The sequence below is a fragment of the Mastigoproctus giganteus genome, chromosome 13, assembly GCF_048544385.1.
Source record: "Mastigoproctus giganteus isolate SK-2022 chromosome 13, ASM4854438v1, whole genome shotgun sequence".
NCBI classification, from domain to species: domain Eukaryota; kingdom Metazoa; phylum Arthropoda; class Arachnida; order Uropygi; family Thelyphonidae; genus Mastigoproctus; species Mastigoproctus giganteus.
This window is the reverse complement of record NC_143587.1, coordinates 149,328,557-149,343,829: the sequence shown is the minus strand read 5'-3', so window position 1 is coordinate 149,343,829 and position 15,273 is coordinate 149,328,557. Positions and strand designations below refer to the sequence as shown.

The following is a 15,273-nucleotide window of genomic DNA, read 5'->3' as shown; positions in this document are numbered from 1 at the left end:
AAAGAATCAAGTATAGAATATACACAATTTACAAATACAATATATACTGGGCAAGGATTGCAGAAGCTGGGTATGAATAATCGTTGGTGAAGAGAGCTAAGAACGGAAAAAGTGGATATTGTTTGTGGTAGGTCCTGCGTTATTGAATTCATTATTATGTTAAATAGGGTGGCACTTAACGCTGAACCTTGTGAGATCCCTTTTTCCGGGATAAAATTAGAAGATAAATGATTGTGAATTCTAACTTGAAACGAGCGTTGATGTACGAAGTTTCTAACTATGGCAGATGTCCGTGTAGTTTCTGATAAACCACGACAGATGTTCGCATTACACTCTATCTCCAATCTGTGTCAAAGGCTTTTTATATGTCAAAGAGAACCATGGCGTCACGGATGTTTATTTCTATCCTTATCAATAGGCAAAGAGTGGATCCACCTTCACGGAAGTGAAGGCGGATCCACTTGCCCTGAGTTTAGGAGGTCATTTTGAACTAGAAACCACGTTTTTTCATGGAATAGGTAATATTATAGATTTGTATGATCTTTTCCTAGTTTCGGATATACCAAGATGATGCTAATACCAAGCATGACTATTTCTCCAGAAAGGTATTTTCTTTGAATATTCTGTTGTTGAAGTAAGTTGTTAAGGGCTCATTCAGTAAGTTGTGTTCTTCTGGCCCTGCTGCACTGAGTTTAGTGGAGGTTAGAGCACGATGACATTGTGAAGTGTGACAATTATGACATTGTGAAGTGTGTCTGAAAATGGGGTGAGTATCATGTCGTAGCTGAAATTTCCATGTATGATTTGCCCAAAATATTTGCAATCTCTTCTGGTTTTGTAACATCACAATCGTGGACAGTGAGCATGGGAAAGCTGATGCATGGGTGTTTTTAGTACATTCGTTGTATTTTGAACCGCATCGTTAGTGTTTTTTATAATCGTGGAAACGAAACGCCTCCATGCTTCCCTTTTGCTAGTCTGCCCAATACGTTTTTCTTTTGCCCGAGCTTGTTTAAAGCGGATGAGACTCGCAGTTCCTTACAATGTTCCATGCTCTGTTCCTCTTTTTTTTTTTTTTAAATTGCACTACATTCACTATTCCACCACAACTTTGATTAGGCTGATATTTTTGGAATTGCTTGGTTCACTGTCTGTAGTACTTGGTTAGACATACATATTCTACTACCAGGTTTATGGATGTTTGTTGTTCCTGCTTTTTTTCCAAGTACAGCTAATACATCCCATTTAGTTTTTAAAAAAATTCATTTGGAAATTGATTGATTTCCTGTAGATAGAAAGCAATAGTGAGAGGAGATCTCGGATATCAGTCAAATTACTACGATAGCCTTTACAATTACACTGCTAGAAAGCAAGCATTATCTGGATTCAGTGAAATCGTCGATTTGTTTTCGAGTGGCTGAAGGTTTATATCGCTCATATTTAACTTTCTCCTTCTTTGGAAAGTATGGTTTCGCTGTGTCCATCTCTTTATTAGTGAATAATTCTAGAATCTGGTCATCTTGGTGTGACTTATCTTTCTAAGTCGATGTGGTCTTTTGGTTTGCACCAGGAATAGCAGATACTGTAGTATTATGCTGTAGAATGGCATCTGGTTGTATACAGAAGTCGGCGTATTTACAGCTTTACTCTGCTTGTTGTTTTGGTTTATTGGTACGACGGACAATACATTTAGCTAGTGATTCGCTTAGTAGTATGGTTACCTCCGTTTGGATAGCAATTGATATTTGTTTTGTGGTTACTTGGGCATAAGTTAGCTTGTTAGTATTCGGGAATGGTAAGGGTTTTTTGGCCTCTTTGGCGGGTTAAATTGTGTTCAGTTTTGTTACGCTGTATCTTCTTTCACGTTTCCAAGGGGGACACTCCTTGGAATAGGCAGGATGTGCTTCTTTGCAATTAGGTCAATTGGGTGTTGTTGCTTTGCACTCGGTATTGATGCGCAGTGAATCAACGTGTGGCACAGGCAGATGCTCCCCTGCAGAATGTCTGTGAGTGCCCAAATACCTGACTAATACCAAATAATTGACCTGAGCGTAAGGGGTTCGGAATGTTGGCTTTAACACGGCAGTTAGGTAACCTGCTTTGATCATCGTTGGTGGTTTGGGATTGTCAAAAGTAGGGATTATGTTCCGTGGAAACTAGTATACTGTCCTTTTTTTTCATAATTCGTTATACATCGATGATTCCTTGATATCGTAGTTCCTGTTTTAGTTCTTCATCTGACAGACTGATGAGGTTCCTCCTTCAGTGATAACACCCCTTGACGCGTTCAAAGAAACCTATGGTGAAACTGTAACAGAGGTTCCACCAAAAATTTTTAGTTATTGTTGTTGCTCAGACTGTCGAGGCAGTAACAACTTCAACCAGTAAATCTCCTGATCTTAAACGATCAATTAACTATCTTGGGGGAAGGGTACCTCTTCTGCTCTATAGGCATTTCTGCACTAGAAATAGAGTTTTCCAATCCAGTTTATTGAGTTCTTAAGTTGAATGGATAATGAGGAATGTTGGAGTTCGGATTCTGTATGTTTTGCTGAGACAGACCCAGGCTCCTCTTGTTTTAGTCCTGTCTGGATTTGATTAGTGGATTTCTGGGGTTTTGGAAACTGTTTTCTCCATTTCGGCCCGGAAGGGAGAGCCTTTCCCTTCAGATTACCACGATCGTCACTTGGAGGCAGGAGCAGCGCAACCCTATGACCAAGCGGTTGTGGGGTAGTAATAAAATAAAAACAAAAAGAAGAAAGAAAGGAAGAAGGTAAATTTTTCTCCTGATTTAGTAAAATGATTTCTTTACTGAGAATTGTTTAACTGAGTATTAGTGTAACACTGTAAACAAAGAAACGATTTAATTTCTTCAAGAGAGCGCAAATCCCTTGGCAAAGACACTTGATCACAAAATTGCTTAGCACGAGGGGCCGGATAGTTCAGCAAAATTGAAGGACGAATTTGACAGGCACTTTTGGACCAAAGGAATAATATGAGAGTTTTATTTTGTTTTCTCGGCAGATACAGAATAAGTTCGCTTCCTTGCAGCGTTATTCTATTTTAATGCTATTATTAAATTATTCTCAAAATTAATGTAATTATGTTGCTTTGATGAATATCCTTATGTTAGCAGTCGTAGTGTTAACTATTCTGCATATTCTGAAATAAAGTTCTCAGATAGTCACGTAATATTAGCAAAAGTATGGGGAAGGGGGAGATTGGTGTTTACCTCGCCAATTTAAGACTAAAGGATCTTCGGTATATTTGTCCAATAATTTTAGAAGATAAACATTATTTTAAATAACGTTTGTGACTTACCATTCACCACTGTATGGAATACGAATATAATGAAGAAACTAGCATTAATGTTATAAGTTAAACTTCGAATTATATGACTCTAAAAAATTAATGCAATGTTGTCTTTATGTAGGCAGTTGGTAGAGAACTCATGCTCCAGTTCATAGCTCATTTAGTCAATAACTATTACAATGATTCCACCGTTCAAATGCTATTGAACACCACTCGCATCCACATTATGCCATCAATGAATCCTGATGGGTTTGAACGTGCTCGAGAAGGGGAGTGTTCTGGAGTTAGAGGAAGGTGAGTATAAGACTTAAGGAAAAATGTACTTTTTCATCTTGTGATGCTTTTTAGGCACATTAAGTATCTGGCCTGTACCTTAATTGGCGAAATAAATTTCCCTCGAAAAAGAATGGCCACTTCAGTCACTGTCTTCTTCCCCAAAATGTGACTTCTGATAAGGATCGCGTTCATCTCAGAAATTCATTCATTACTGACACCAGAGAGTCAATACCAGTACAATCTATCTATAAATTAGTTGTTAGTGGGAAAAAAAACTTTGTTTTAACACATGAAATTTATGTGTGCTCCAAAACTGTAAAATAAATAATTGTGGATTAAAATATATAACACTGTTCATTTAAATTCATTAAGGAATCACTGAATTATGACCACCTACCTAATACTGTGTTGATACACCGTTCGCACGGGATAACAACTGCTATTCGCCTAATCATTTGACTCCACTAGATGTCTGAAGACGTCCATGCTACCTTCAATGTTTTCGGTTGCCATACGCTTTACTTCCAGTTCCAAAATTTTCCACCAGTATATAACTTTATTGAGGTCAGGCGAATTTGAAGCCAATAAACATGGGTGATATCTTCACTATATTCTTTGAACCACTCGTACACATTGCAGCCCGATGACACGGTGCATTATCGGCTTGGAAGGTTCCATTTCTGTCCGGAAAAAAAATGCAACATGGCAGGGTGCATATGATCTCCTAAGCGCTGCCGGAAGACCGCGCCAGTGGAACATTGGTCCATGTGCATCAGTGGTATTAGTTATTTCCACAAAAATGTGCTCCATATTAAGCAACCACCGCCGCCACCTGCTTGGAGAGTGGGTACCATGAACGATGGGGGCCATGGACTCGAGTGCTTGGGCCACACACGATGGCGTTCGTCGTCGTGTTGCACCAGGTATTTAGACTCATCCGACCAGCACACTCGTTTCCAGTCCTCCAGTGTCCAACGAACGTATTCTTGACACCACAGCATTCGCCGTCGATGATGATGAGCGGTGAGGAGACGGTGTCCCTTGGGTGATTTGCTGTGGAAGCCCATACGTCAGAGTGTGTGGGACATCGTCATTTGGGATGTTGTTTTTACATTCTCTATATTGTGTTGCGATGCCAACTGTCACACAGTGACCTGACGTTGAGCCTGTACAACGTGTTACACTCTTCGCTTACCACGAATATCTACCGTGCGAAATCCTTTACGATTATGTCGGTGGTTCAACCCGTTTGACATCATTCTTTGTATACCTTAACCATAGTGGCCGTGGGCAACCGAAAAGACATGCCGTTTCCGATATGGAAGAACCCGACGCACGAGCTTCCACAATCATGCCCTGTCAAAATTCCTTGATATCTTTAGTACGTCACATAGATGTTACACAGTACAGAGTATTTTTTGGGTCTAACGGCACCAGGGATTTACCCCATCTCCGCTACCACTTTGATTTGCACGATCAGATGCAAATTACCACTGCTCTAGCGTTCGAAGCTGTTCGACTTTTTATACTGCGAGCTACGCGGCACAGTCCATTGCAAATGGGGGGGTGGTCATAGTTCAGTGATCATTGAGTGTACATGAACAGTGTTATCTGAGAGATTAAGATATCAATCGCTTTCACCATTAATTTGGCTGCAGATTTTATCAGCGCCTCGCTAAGCACTTCAGCACTCTGCTACTGCGATACATTCACTATAAGAGGTTTGCAACACTTTCACTTTCCGCTCAAACTCTAAATTTTCTTCCGTCCTTAGATACCCTTGCGCTTATTTTGAAAGAATTCTTCTAGTTTGTCAAGGCATTATGTTTACTACCGATTTGGTTTTTCTTTTGTTTACTATCGAAGTGCTGGAAATTGAATAGTTTGTACTATAATTTGTGAGAGTCTCTTAACAAATCACGCACAGTGGAGTTTGTTCCCACTCAAACTCCACTACAGAAAATCTCAATTTTAGATAATCTTCATACATTCGACATCTCTTTTTTCCTTTGCCGACGATACTTTCAGTACACTCACAGAGGGAAAGGTGTTCCATCTTTGTGTTATAGAAATGCGTTGTTAATGCTTGATATTTAAAACGAAATTACTGCCGCATATATTTCAAACTTTATCGATTTACCGAATACTAAATAATAAATACTGACGTTTATCGAAAAAAAAAAAAAAATTGGTTGTAACAAAAATAAGTATTTTTAGTAAAACGTGTTGTGTTCGTTTTAATTAGTTCAACTTTTATTTGAAACATTTTTCAATTTCTCCAAACATGTAGAAAATATTCATAACAGTTGACTTTCACATAAAAGCATACTATAATAAATGCTAATTAAAATAATACAAGTAATCTATGGTTCTCTTTTAATCCAGTAAAAGACCTAGTATTGTGTATGTTAAGCGCCAAAGCAACTAAGAGTATGAGGCGTTGGTATATTGTGTTCTGTGGTCGATTTGCCTGTTTGCTGGACGATAAACCAAAGTTTCTGGCAGAAAACCGCCTGAAACCGACTAACTCAGCCAGATTGTAAAAAAGCTCATAAAAATTACGCGCATCACTCATGGGATTCGAGTCCAGGCCTTTTCAACCCGACGTGGAGAGAATCAACTGTGCTATACGCGAGGGCTAAACACCCAGAGCAAGCTTACATTGAATTACAAACACTTTCATAGATCGCATGACATAATAATACAAACAAAGACCGGTTTCTGGTCAAGCCAAAATTACAAGGAACAAACTCGTTCAAATTTATTTAGAATATTTCCATCCAGGAGTTGTAACAGAGTTCATCTGACAGCAGGTAATTCCTATCCTTTCGCGTACCATTCTTTGGAAACCACAGTAAATGTACGATGCTTTGGGAAACTCTCCTATTCAGCGATGAATATCGATCAGTTATATACCGTTTACATCAGATGGAAGAACTTGTGACGACACCACGAGTTTTTCCATCTGATTTAACTCTTTTCCAAAGTATTCACAACCCGCGAACAACTTGGGAATTTTCTGTCCTTGCTATGTGGACAGCACGGTGGCGACAGTTTATTGTTTTGTCTTGACCACTAAACTGTGTAATATTCATGATATAGTATCGAACAGGTAATTTTTCTGGACGGCATCTTGCAGAATGAACACTATTATGCATCTTTAATAATGCTATTTTTCCAAAATTGATACAATTTCATTGTGTGTTCACTGGCCGATTTCAATGTTATCCAGGCTGAAAATCCGGAGATAACCGAGTCGATTTCAGTCGTGGGAACTCTAATCCCCCAACTGAGATCGACTAATCATAACTCCCATTGCAGAAGTCTGGGATGAGGTTTGAACCCAGCCCTCTCCAAATGAATAAGTTATGAATCCAACTATACTGCCACAGAGAACTTCTGGAGAATTGGAGTAATATTTCCATCCAGGAGTGTCAAATTAGTGGAAAGTAATCGATGGATCGTGTGAATTACAGGCCAAAGGAGAGCTCACACCATATTAAGGTTTGATTTGGAAACCACTGTTTTCTCTTAGTATCTCAGTACGTTTGATAATATGATAAATGTGTTCATTTCCAATTTTTTTAAAATTGCCTAATTATTTTTGCATTCAAATACTGGTACTGTTTTATGTACCATCGCTGTTATAGAGACTTAAATTTTTTTTGGAGTGCATTTTGTCCGCTATTGTGATTTCATCTTTAAAGGCTTTCACGCAGTCAGTGTAGGACGCTAAGAAATCCTAATCACTTGCCCACGCGAATTTTTAATATTTTAATTTAGTATTATTCTGGAAAGAACATTACATCTCAATGAACAGAACAGTGTGCGTGTTTCTAAATTCATTGTCTATTAAAGTAATTTAGATGGTTCCCTGTTTACATTTCTTGTGTTTCTGTAATATTATAATTAGGAGAAATTATTTCTCGTTCTAGGAATAATGCGCGTGGATACGACTTGAACAGAAACTTCCCCGATTATTTCGTCAATGTTACAGTTGTACGCCAACCAGAAACAGAAGCTGTAATCAAGTGGATCGATGACATCCAGTTTGTCTTGTCCGGGAATCTGCACGGAGGCGCACTCGTTGCCAGTTATCCATATGATAATTACAATTCCCCAGGTAAGAAAACCAAGAGTTCCAAAATATATGTTATAGAGAAAAGTATTGAATGTCAAGATTTCCGCTGTCACGAATCATCAAGTTGTTATCGTCGGAACGCGAATCTAGATGAATCCTCTAAGGTGAATATTTAAAGAGACAAACCAATAATCTCTTGTAAGTGTCCAAAAGTTAAACCATATACTAAGAGAAAGAAAAAATACTTCATGGAAATTTATGAAATATGTTGTTAAGAGTATTATTGTAAGATCCAATTATGTTGGATTTGGAAAGAAATATGATTAGATTTTCACGAATCATAATTCGATCCTATATAACTCGGGCGCTTTTATGGTCTTGACAGAATCTAGGTGCGCGTTCTTTAAAGTTCTCTTAAAGAGCTTTCATGTTTTGCAGGCAATAAAAAAATTTAAAATTCCACTCCTCCACAAGAGCCCTGCTTATCTAACAGACAGTTTGTTAAAGGGTCGATGTACTCCAAAGTTTGTATCCTTAAAGCATTCCAGTATGTTCAATCAGATTCAGAGACCCAGCTGGTCTTTCTATCTGACCTCAATCTGAAGGAAATTAACTGGCTGAACCCTGTGCGAAAGACATTATCACCAAGAAAATAAATTTGTGACCTACGGAACTTCTGAAAGACTTCACATTGGACTCAAGGGTCTTGTCCCCATTTAAAATGTCTTAAATATCATCCTTATTTATTAATTGAAAGGCTTCTTGCTCAGATAAACCTCAAATTTAATAGATTATTTTCTGAAAAACGAGAACACATGTAAATCAGGATAACCTTGGGGATCTTTCAAATTTACGTAACTCAAAAGAAGGGGGTGAATCCAGAGAAAATATTGCGATACGCACTGTGAATGATAACGATCGCACGAATAACATAAGTTTCTTATTTTAATTACAGGTGGCAGCATTCCTCATTAAGTTAGCTAACCTGACACGAGAGCAGTAGAAATGGAGATTATGGACCATGTCCGTATTTGGAGCTCGCACAACTTTCATAAAACAAGGAGATTGAAGGCGATAGCTCTAAAGTTGACATGTGGTTCGCAATCAAATAATTCAACCACTCTGCATTGTTTCTGCAGAGTGGAGCACTTCCGCATTGGGCCAAGACTGTGAGTTACTTGTTCAATAAGAAATTTTCGGGCAGGTAGATTAGCAGAGATGATTCTGAGATGTCCTGAAATGTCTCGCTGGATTTTTTCTTGTAGGGTTATGTTAAGGACAGTGTACCACACTCCTGCCAATAATTTGTATAATTTTGTATAAAAATGGTATAATTTGTTATTCCCTCTTGCATAAAGGACTGTTGCCATCCCTTTTTTCTTTTGTGAAAGTTAACGTTTCCTTCTTCAGTGTGAGTCTGAGGTCACCGTAGGGTCCGTGTTTCTTTTCTTTTTATAGAGTGATACACTGTTCGTTGTAGTCTATGACATCAGGTGAAGGTGACTGATCCTCTCCATTGTGTCTGTGTCGGTCACTGAACCATGAGAAAGCATTGAAACAGTAGCTAATTTAATTCGTGTAGAAGTTATATTACAACACCAGCTTCTGAAATGCTGGTATGACACGATGTGGTGGTAAACCATTATATTTTAATGAGCTATTCTATGTAACAAAGGAACAGTATTTAATTTTTACTCGGGACATTGTGTATATAATCTGATAATATTAAAGATATTTTTGACAAACAAATTACTTAGCTTATTTACTGTGACGTATCTGTTGCTACCTTTATCAAAAGGGATGAAGCACCACCTATTTCACCACCCAAGAAACGTTTCCCCCCTTATGTTTTTACATCCCTTAAGAAGAAACAATTGTCTTGTTCTGCTAACTGCTTCTCAACCACAAGAAAACTACTTGACAAAAAACTTAAAAGAAAATAAGAACTATTTTTTTTAAAAAACTGTTATGAGAGCCCCCTGAAACAGTCAAAATAATATATCTGTGGAAAGAATTAATAGAAACAGCAAATAGTTATAAAAAAAAAATGAAGTCACGAGTTTATGGAGAAGTGCAAATTTTTTGGTACAATCATTAAAATTTAGAGCGTGTTTGCGAAAACGTGGCAGATCGAAAACGTTCCATTTCCTGAACTTTATTTTTCTCCGGTCTACGTAGTTTTTCAGATGATTTACTGGACGTTTCCTACTCTGATTGGGTGCTAGGACGGGTTACCAACCTTTCACTGACCAAAGTTTGAGGAATTTGACTACGATTCTTCAATTTTCATCGCATCAGTCTCCAAGTTGTTTTGTTGTTTGTTATTTGGTTTTTAGGAGTATTAGCAACTAATGCCATATTGCTCCATCAGTCTCCAAGAAAGATTGGGTGCTCATAGTTTGTAGATTCAGTTAAAACTGTTCTGTTAAAATAAAGCTTACTGCTTGTAGAAGCTTACAAATTAAGAAATCATTTTAATGAAAGCTGTAGAACAACATAAAGAAAAGAATTACGGAATTTACACATATGCAATACGTTGTAATCTGTCTTTAAGATCTTCTGCGGCGAAATGGTTAAATTCTGACCAAAGAACTTACAAACGCGTTGCCATGTGCTTCCAATCTGTGATAGGCCTGACAAAAGAAATGCTTCTGAGCATGTAACATCAGTGATCCTAGCATTTTCCAGAATAAAAGTTCTATTTCGTTTGTAAATTAATTTAATAAACTTTGTTATTAAAACAAAATTCAAGATTTCGGTGTTCTCATCAGTCCTTCGAAAAAATCTCTTTTCGACAGTCTCCCAGTGGGTAATTTCGCTTATCCATACCTACAGGGTGGTTATAATTTAATTACAATTAAATATTTTCTTGTCTTCCGTTAGTGATAGACAGATAAAATATGGATTGGGCACTGTCCAACGCACGTAGAAACATGCAACTGTGGTGTTTACACACTGGATGATTCTTTTCGCTCTTCCCCTTCTAGGCTTTCGAAGGACTAATCAAGCTTCGCCAACGCCGGACGATGATGTAATTCGTTACTTGGCTGCAACTTATTCCTTCAATCACAAGACCATGCATCTTGGAGATGTATGTCGAGATAATGTCGGTGGATTTCCCAATGGAACCACAAATGGAGCTCAGTGGTATCCGCTTACAGGTAATTTACACCATTGTATTTAACAATTTTTTTTTTTTTTTTTTTTTTTTTTGCTAGAGGCCATTGGGCCTCAACAACTGTTTTCTTTCGTAGTTTCAAACCCATCTGCAAAATCTACTATAGTGCTGCATATAGAGATACGAGAAATCTTTCATAGAGGTACTAGCTAGAGAAATATAAGGTTAATTAAATGATATCCGAGAATATATACTTTCTGCAGGAAGGTGTTAACTCCATTCAGCAAATGCGACTCCCGCTCATAAAGTTAAGGCATCGTAAACGGACTTTTACTAAGTTTACTAATATGAGGTTTAAAAATACATCTAAATGAGTTTTATGTTTTAAGCTGGGATGGATTTTTAAACCATTCCATGGATGGAATAAATTAATCAAGCAATGTATTTTTAAGTGCTCTGATAGAAAAGCAGCCTGTCCAAGAGAAAATATTCTGGCCTTAAAATAAATGCACTTTGCAGCAATGTCGGGAATTTCATCACGAGGCTTCCAGAACTATTCTGAAGAAATCGGAACGGTCTTCTAGGAGTTTGAACTGAATTCGTTGGACTTCAGGTTACGAATATGATGATATCTCTCGTGGCATGCCACGAAAGATATCCTCATATTGGCGTCTGAGGTGATCACTGGTCATGATGAATTGCGGACAGCCCGCTAGCTCACCTGAACGTTGGCGCAGGTTAAAGTGCGTGGTTCCCGAGATCACTATATGGTAAAATAAGGTAGAGGGAACATGTTTGATAAATTTGAATTTCGAATGGCTGCGTCGTAAAGTTTTCGGAACCTTGAAGAGTTTAAATATTATATTAATCACAGTGCCGATTTATCTAATTTCTTTTTTCTTTTCGATTCTCTATATTTTAAATAATTGCATCCTTCTTCTTTGCGAATTTTTTTATTATACTTCTAGGAGGTATGCAAGACTACAACTATGTATGGGGAGGTTGTATGGAGATAACCTTTGAGATTTCGTGCTGTAAATATCCCTATGCCCACGATTTGCCAACTTACTGGAGTCAAAACAAAAATGCTTTGGCCAATTATCTGTGGCAAGTTCACCAAGGTACGTAACTTTTTTTTTTTTTAGCAGGGTCTTTTGAATCGACGTTTCGTAATAATCCATCCTCAACTGCATTTGTTTTTCATAGGTATATTTCTTAAAAATAATTTAAATTATTAAGGCACGTTTATTTCTGCGCATTCAGAGAATTCCTAATCTGTCTACCAGGTGTCAGAGGAATCGTTACGAACCATGAGAACAATCCGATTGCAAAAGCCACGATGAAGATCAAAGGACGATCGATTGGATTTAAAACTAGCAAGAGAGGAGAATATTGGCGAATACTTCTTCCTGGGACTTACGTAATTGAGGTAAAAATAAGTTTATTTCTAGCTCTTAAAATAAGCGTGAATAAAGTCTATAGTAGTGAACCTTATGTAGTGCCTATTGTTCTGCATGACTGAATGTGCAAAATAAGTTTTATTCGAATAAATGAATAAAATTTATGTGGCGCCTGCGAAAAGATGCGATCTTTAATTTTTATTGAGAGAGAGAGAGAGAGAGAGAGAATCTTCCTGAATGGAAAGATTCGATTTAGATAAAAATTCCCTAATGCAAACAGACTCCAATGTGATTGAATTTTTTTTTTCCATAAAGTTTCATGGGTTAAACGTTTATAATGTTTATTAAGTTCAGTTCAGCGACTATGATGATTAAAAAATTCTACAATCAACAAAGGAAAACTGCTAAAAAAAGATTTAGAAAATTATGAACTCATGAGAATTATCGAATTTGTTCATGTTCTGGTTGAATTGGTTATCACATAAGTTTACTGTCTTTCTTTCTCGTAGGTGTCTGCCAAAGGATATGAACCAATGAAGGTGGAAGTTAAAGTGGAGTCCAGACGCATTACGTATCAAGATATCAGTCTTTTTCCTGTTGGCTTTACTAGCAGTAGCGGCACCAGTCGACTACTTTTTACCACAGATGTCTACAGAACGCCAAGTAAAAGCAGCGGTTCATCTGGTATATGGCCTGGACAGACGGTAAATCCCCTCCCTTCTGAGTCTAATAGCATCGTAGATAATACCACCTCTGCTACAGATTACCCAAATACCGAAAAAGAACTCTTAGTAACTATAAAAATAGACGGAATCCCCAATACTCTTTTTACTGATACCCCAACAGATCATGCAATAGCAGAACCGGCGACATCTAGTGCACCAAATACAAACTTTATAGTGCTATTTTTTCTTATTACCACAACGACATGTGAGGTAGTGTTATTATTAAGTTAAAGAATCTAAGGCGTATACCGAAGAGGGGATGATATGAGACATTTCTTAAAGCGTTATTAGCTAACCCTTCTTCAGGAACTCTACCATCTATTCCAAGTACAAAACTGGTTGAGAGTTTAAAAACTCTTCCTCTCTAGATTTAAAAGGAAAAAAAAATACAGGTTATTTAAGTAAGATCACCTGCGCTGGTTCATATTCTGAGATCAGTTCGTTTTAGTATTCAAAAAGAAAAAAACAAATGCAGTCGATAAAGTAGAATTCAATAGTGGATAGTATTTATAAAAAGCTTTTGCATTGAAAAGATAAATGTTGCTGAAGCATGGCTGTTACACTGGCATAATTAGGTTACCTGTGCTCGAATCCCGTGCTGTAAACATAATTTTACCAGTAATAAGACTGCTACGATCGTTTCTTTGCTTGGAATGTTACGTAGAGTAACAGAAAAAATTCCGGAAGTTTTAACTAATATATCTTATCAGACATGATTAAAACCAAGAGTTGACTAATAAGTTAATGTAACGTGTGAATATTGTTCAAATACCAAACCTGAGATTTCCATGACAGGTGATATCAACTCATATTAGATCCAACCATTTATTGTACAGTCTCTTTCAGTTTAACCTTGCACCGTTTCAAGGGCAGAGAGCTCAAACGGATGAAGATTTCCACAAGTAAAGAAATAAAGGAACTAGGTTTAATTCTAAATTTTTTTCGTTATTGGTCTTATAGAGAAATTCCGCTACAATGAACTTCTCTGGAAGCAAAATAATTTTGATGTACCTCATTTTTCGTCAAAACGAATAAGTCAGAAATTTTCATTTTTCGCAAGTCTCATTACTAATAATAAGAAAAGTCGTATGGAAATATATTCCTAATAGTGAAATTTTTCTTAAAAAGATATTAGATTTAACTGAATTTTACTTTTACACCAAATGGTAGAGTGGAAGTGTGGCGTGTACCTCTTGAAGCCATACATCCAGACTCTTTCGTGTGCACCACTCTAGCGGCTGCAGATGGTATTATGGTATGGGGTATGTTCTGTTGGTACGGACTGGGTCCGTTCATACCGTTTAGAAGGTCATGTTACCTCGGATGAATATGTTTACGTCGTATTGGACAGACTGCAACGTGCAGTGATTCATTTTTACCAGGATTGCAATGGATTTTTTCAAGACGACCACGACTATCCACCGTGAAAAATTGTATCTGAATGGTTTGAAGAACGTTCTCAAAGTCTCCATGACAGGTGATATCAACTCATATTAGACCCAACCATTTATTGTACAGTCTCTTTCAGTTTAACCTTGCACCGTTTCAAGGGTGCAAGATTAAGCTGAAATTCATATTTGGTATTCTCCAGATATGAATCCATTTGAGAATATGATATAATATGTGGAAAGGATATAATGTACATCTGCTTTGGAATTCTCCACCGACCACAATACAGCAGCTGAAAAATATCCCAATGGAAGAATCTGGAGTTAGACTCCCTCAGATACCTGGTGGAATCTACGTCACAACGAGTAGGGACTGTAATTCAGCCAAAAGGTGATCGTACTAACTAAATAAAGGTTTATTTTTTTTGGCCAGTAAGTGAAAAACCATGTTAAATCACTTTCCCCTCAGGACTGAGTAGAAATAAAGAGGACAGAATGTCCTTCTCTTCTACATGCTTGCAGATGGATTGCGAGTCTAAATCTTACGTTGAAGGCATAAGAGACGAGGTGTACCAATCCTATCCTAATAATTTTTCTAGTGTTTTTTCCTTGAAAGAAAGAAAAAGATTTAGCCTTGAAAGAAAGAAAGGATAAAGAAATTAATCATTGTCTTATACTACTTATGACGACAGCAGGCTTACAGATTTTAAATAGATATGATAACGATTTCCAAAATAATAAGGGCCTCGATTATCTGGTTAGATTGTAATCTTTTACAGAATATATATGTTTTTAAGAAACCAATAAACTATTTAGTTTTTCCCAAAATTCTAGAATTGTATTAAATCGCTGAAAATAATAGCGCGGGATCTATAGGTCTTTAAATGGCGTTTAATTAAAGAGCAACCTTTCATAATAATTATGAATAACTGTTATAAGTAATTTTGCTCCTATCATTTGTAGTGCTAATCAG

At 37.2% G+C, this 15,273-nt stretch overlaps 1 protein-coding gene across 7 annotated transcripts in view; it reads left to right on the top strand.

The window, feature by feature from the left end:
• LOC150076515 (carboxypeptidase D-like) overlaps window positions 1-15,273 on the top strand; it is a 118,542-nt gene that overhangs the window by 88,696 nt on the left and 14,573 nt on the right. For 3 of the 7 annotated variants that reach the window (XR_016547828.1, XM_090387792.1, XM_090387791.1), the window contains exons 4-9: window positions 3,434-3,606; window positions 7,524-7,711; window positions 10,657-10,830; window positions 11,756-11,908; window positions 12,074-12,216; window positions 12,697-12,891. Coding sequence is in view for 6 of the 7 variants with exons in the window: in XM_090387792.1 (XP_090243918.1) it covers window positions 3,434-3,606; window positions 7,524-7,711; window positions 10,657-10,830; window positions 11,756-11,908; window positions 12,074-12,216; window positions 12,697-12,891 (1,026 nt within the window). In the remaining variant the exon portion in view is untranslated. Of the gene's footprint in view, window positions 1-3,433; window positions 3,607-7,523; window positions 7,712-10,656; window positions 10,831-11,755; window positions 11,909-12,073; window positions 12,217-12,696; window positions 13,953-15,273 lie in introns of those variants that run through there. The other 4 variants (XM_090387788.1, XM_090387789.1, XM_090387790.1 and 1 more) reach the window with 3 other exon arrangements.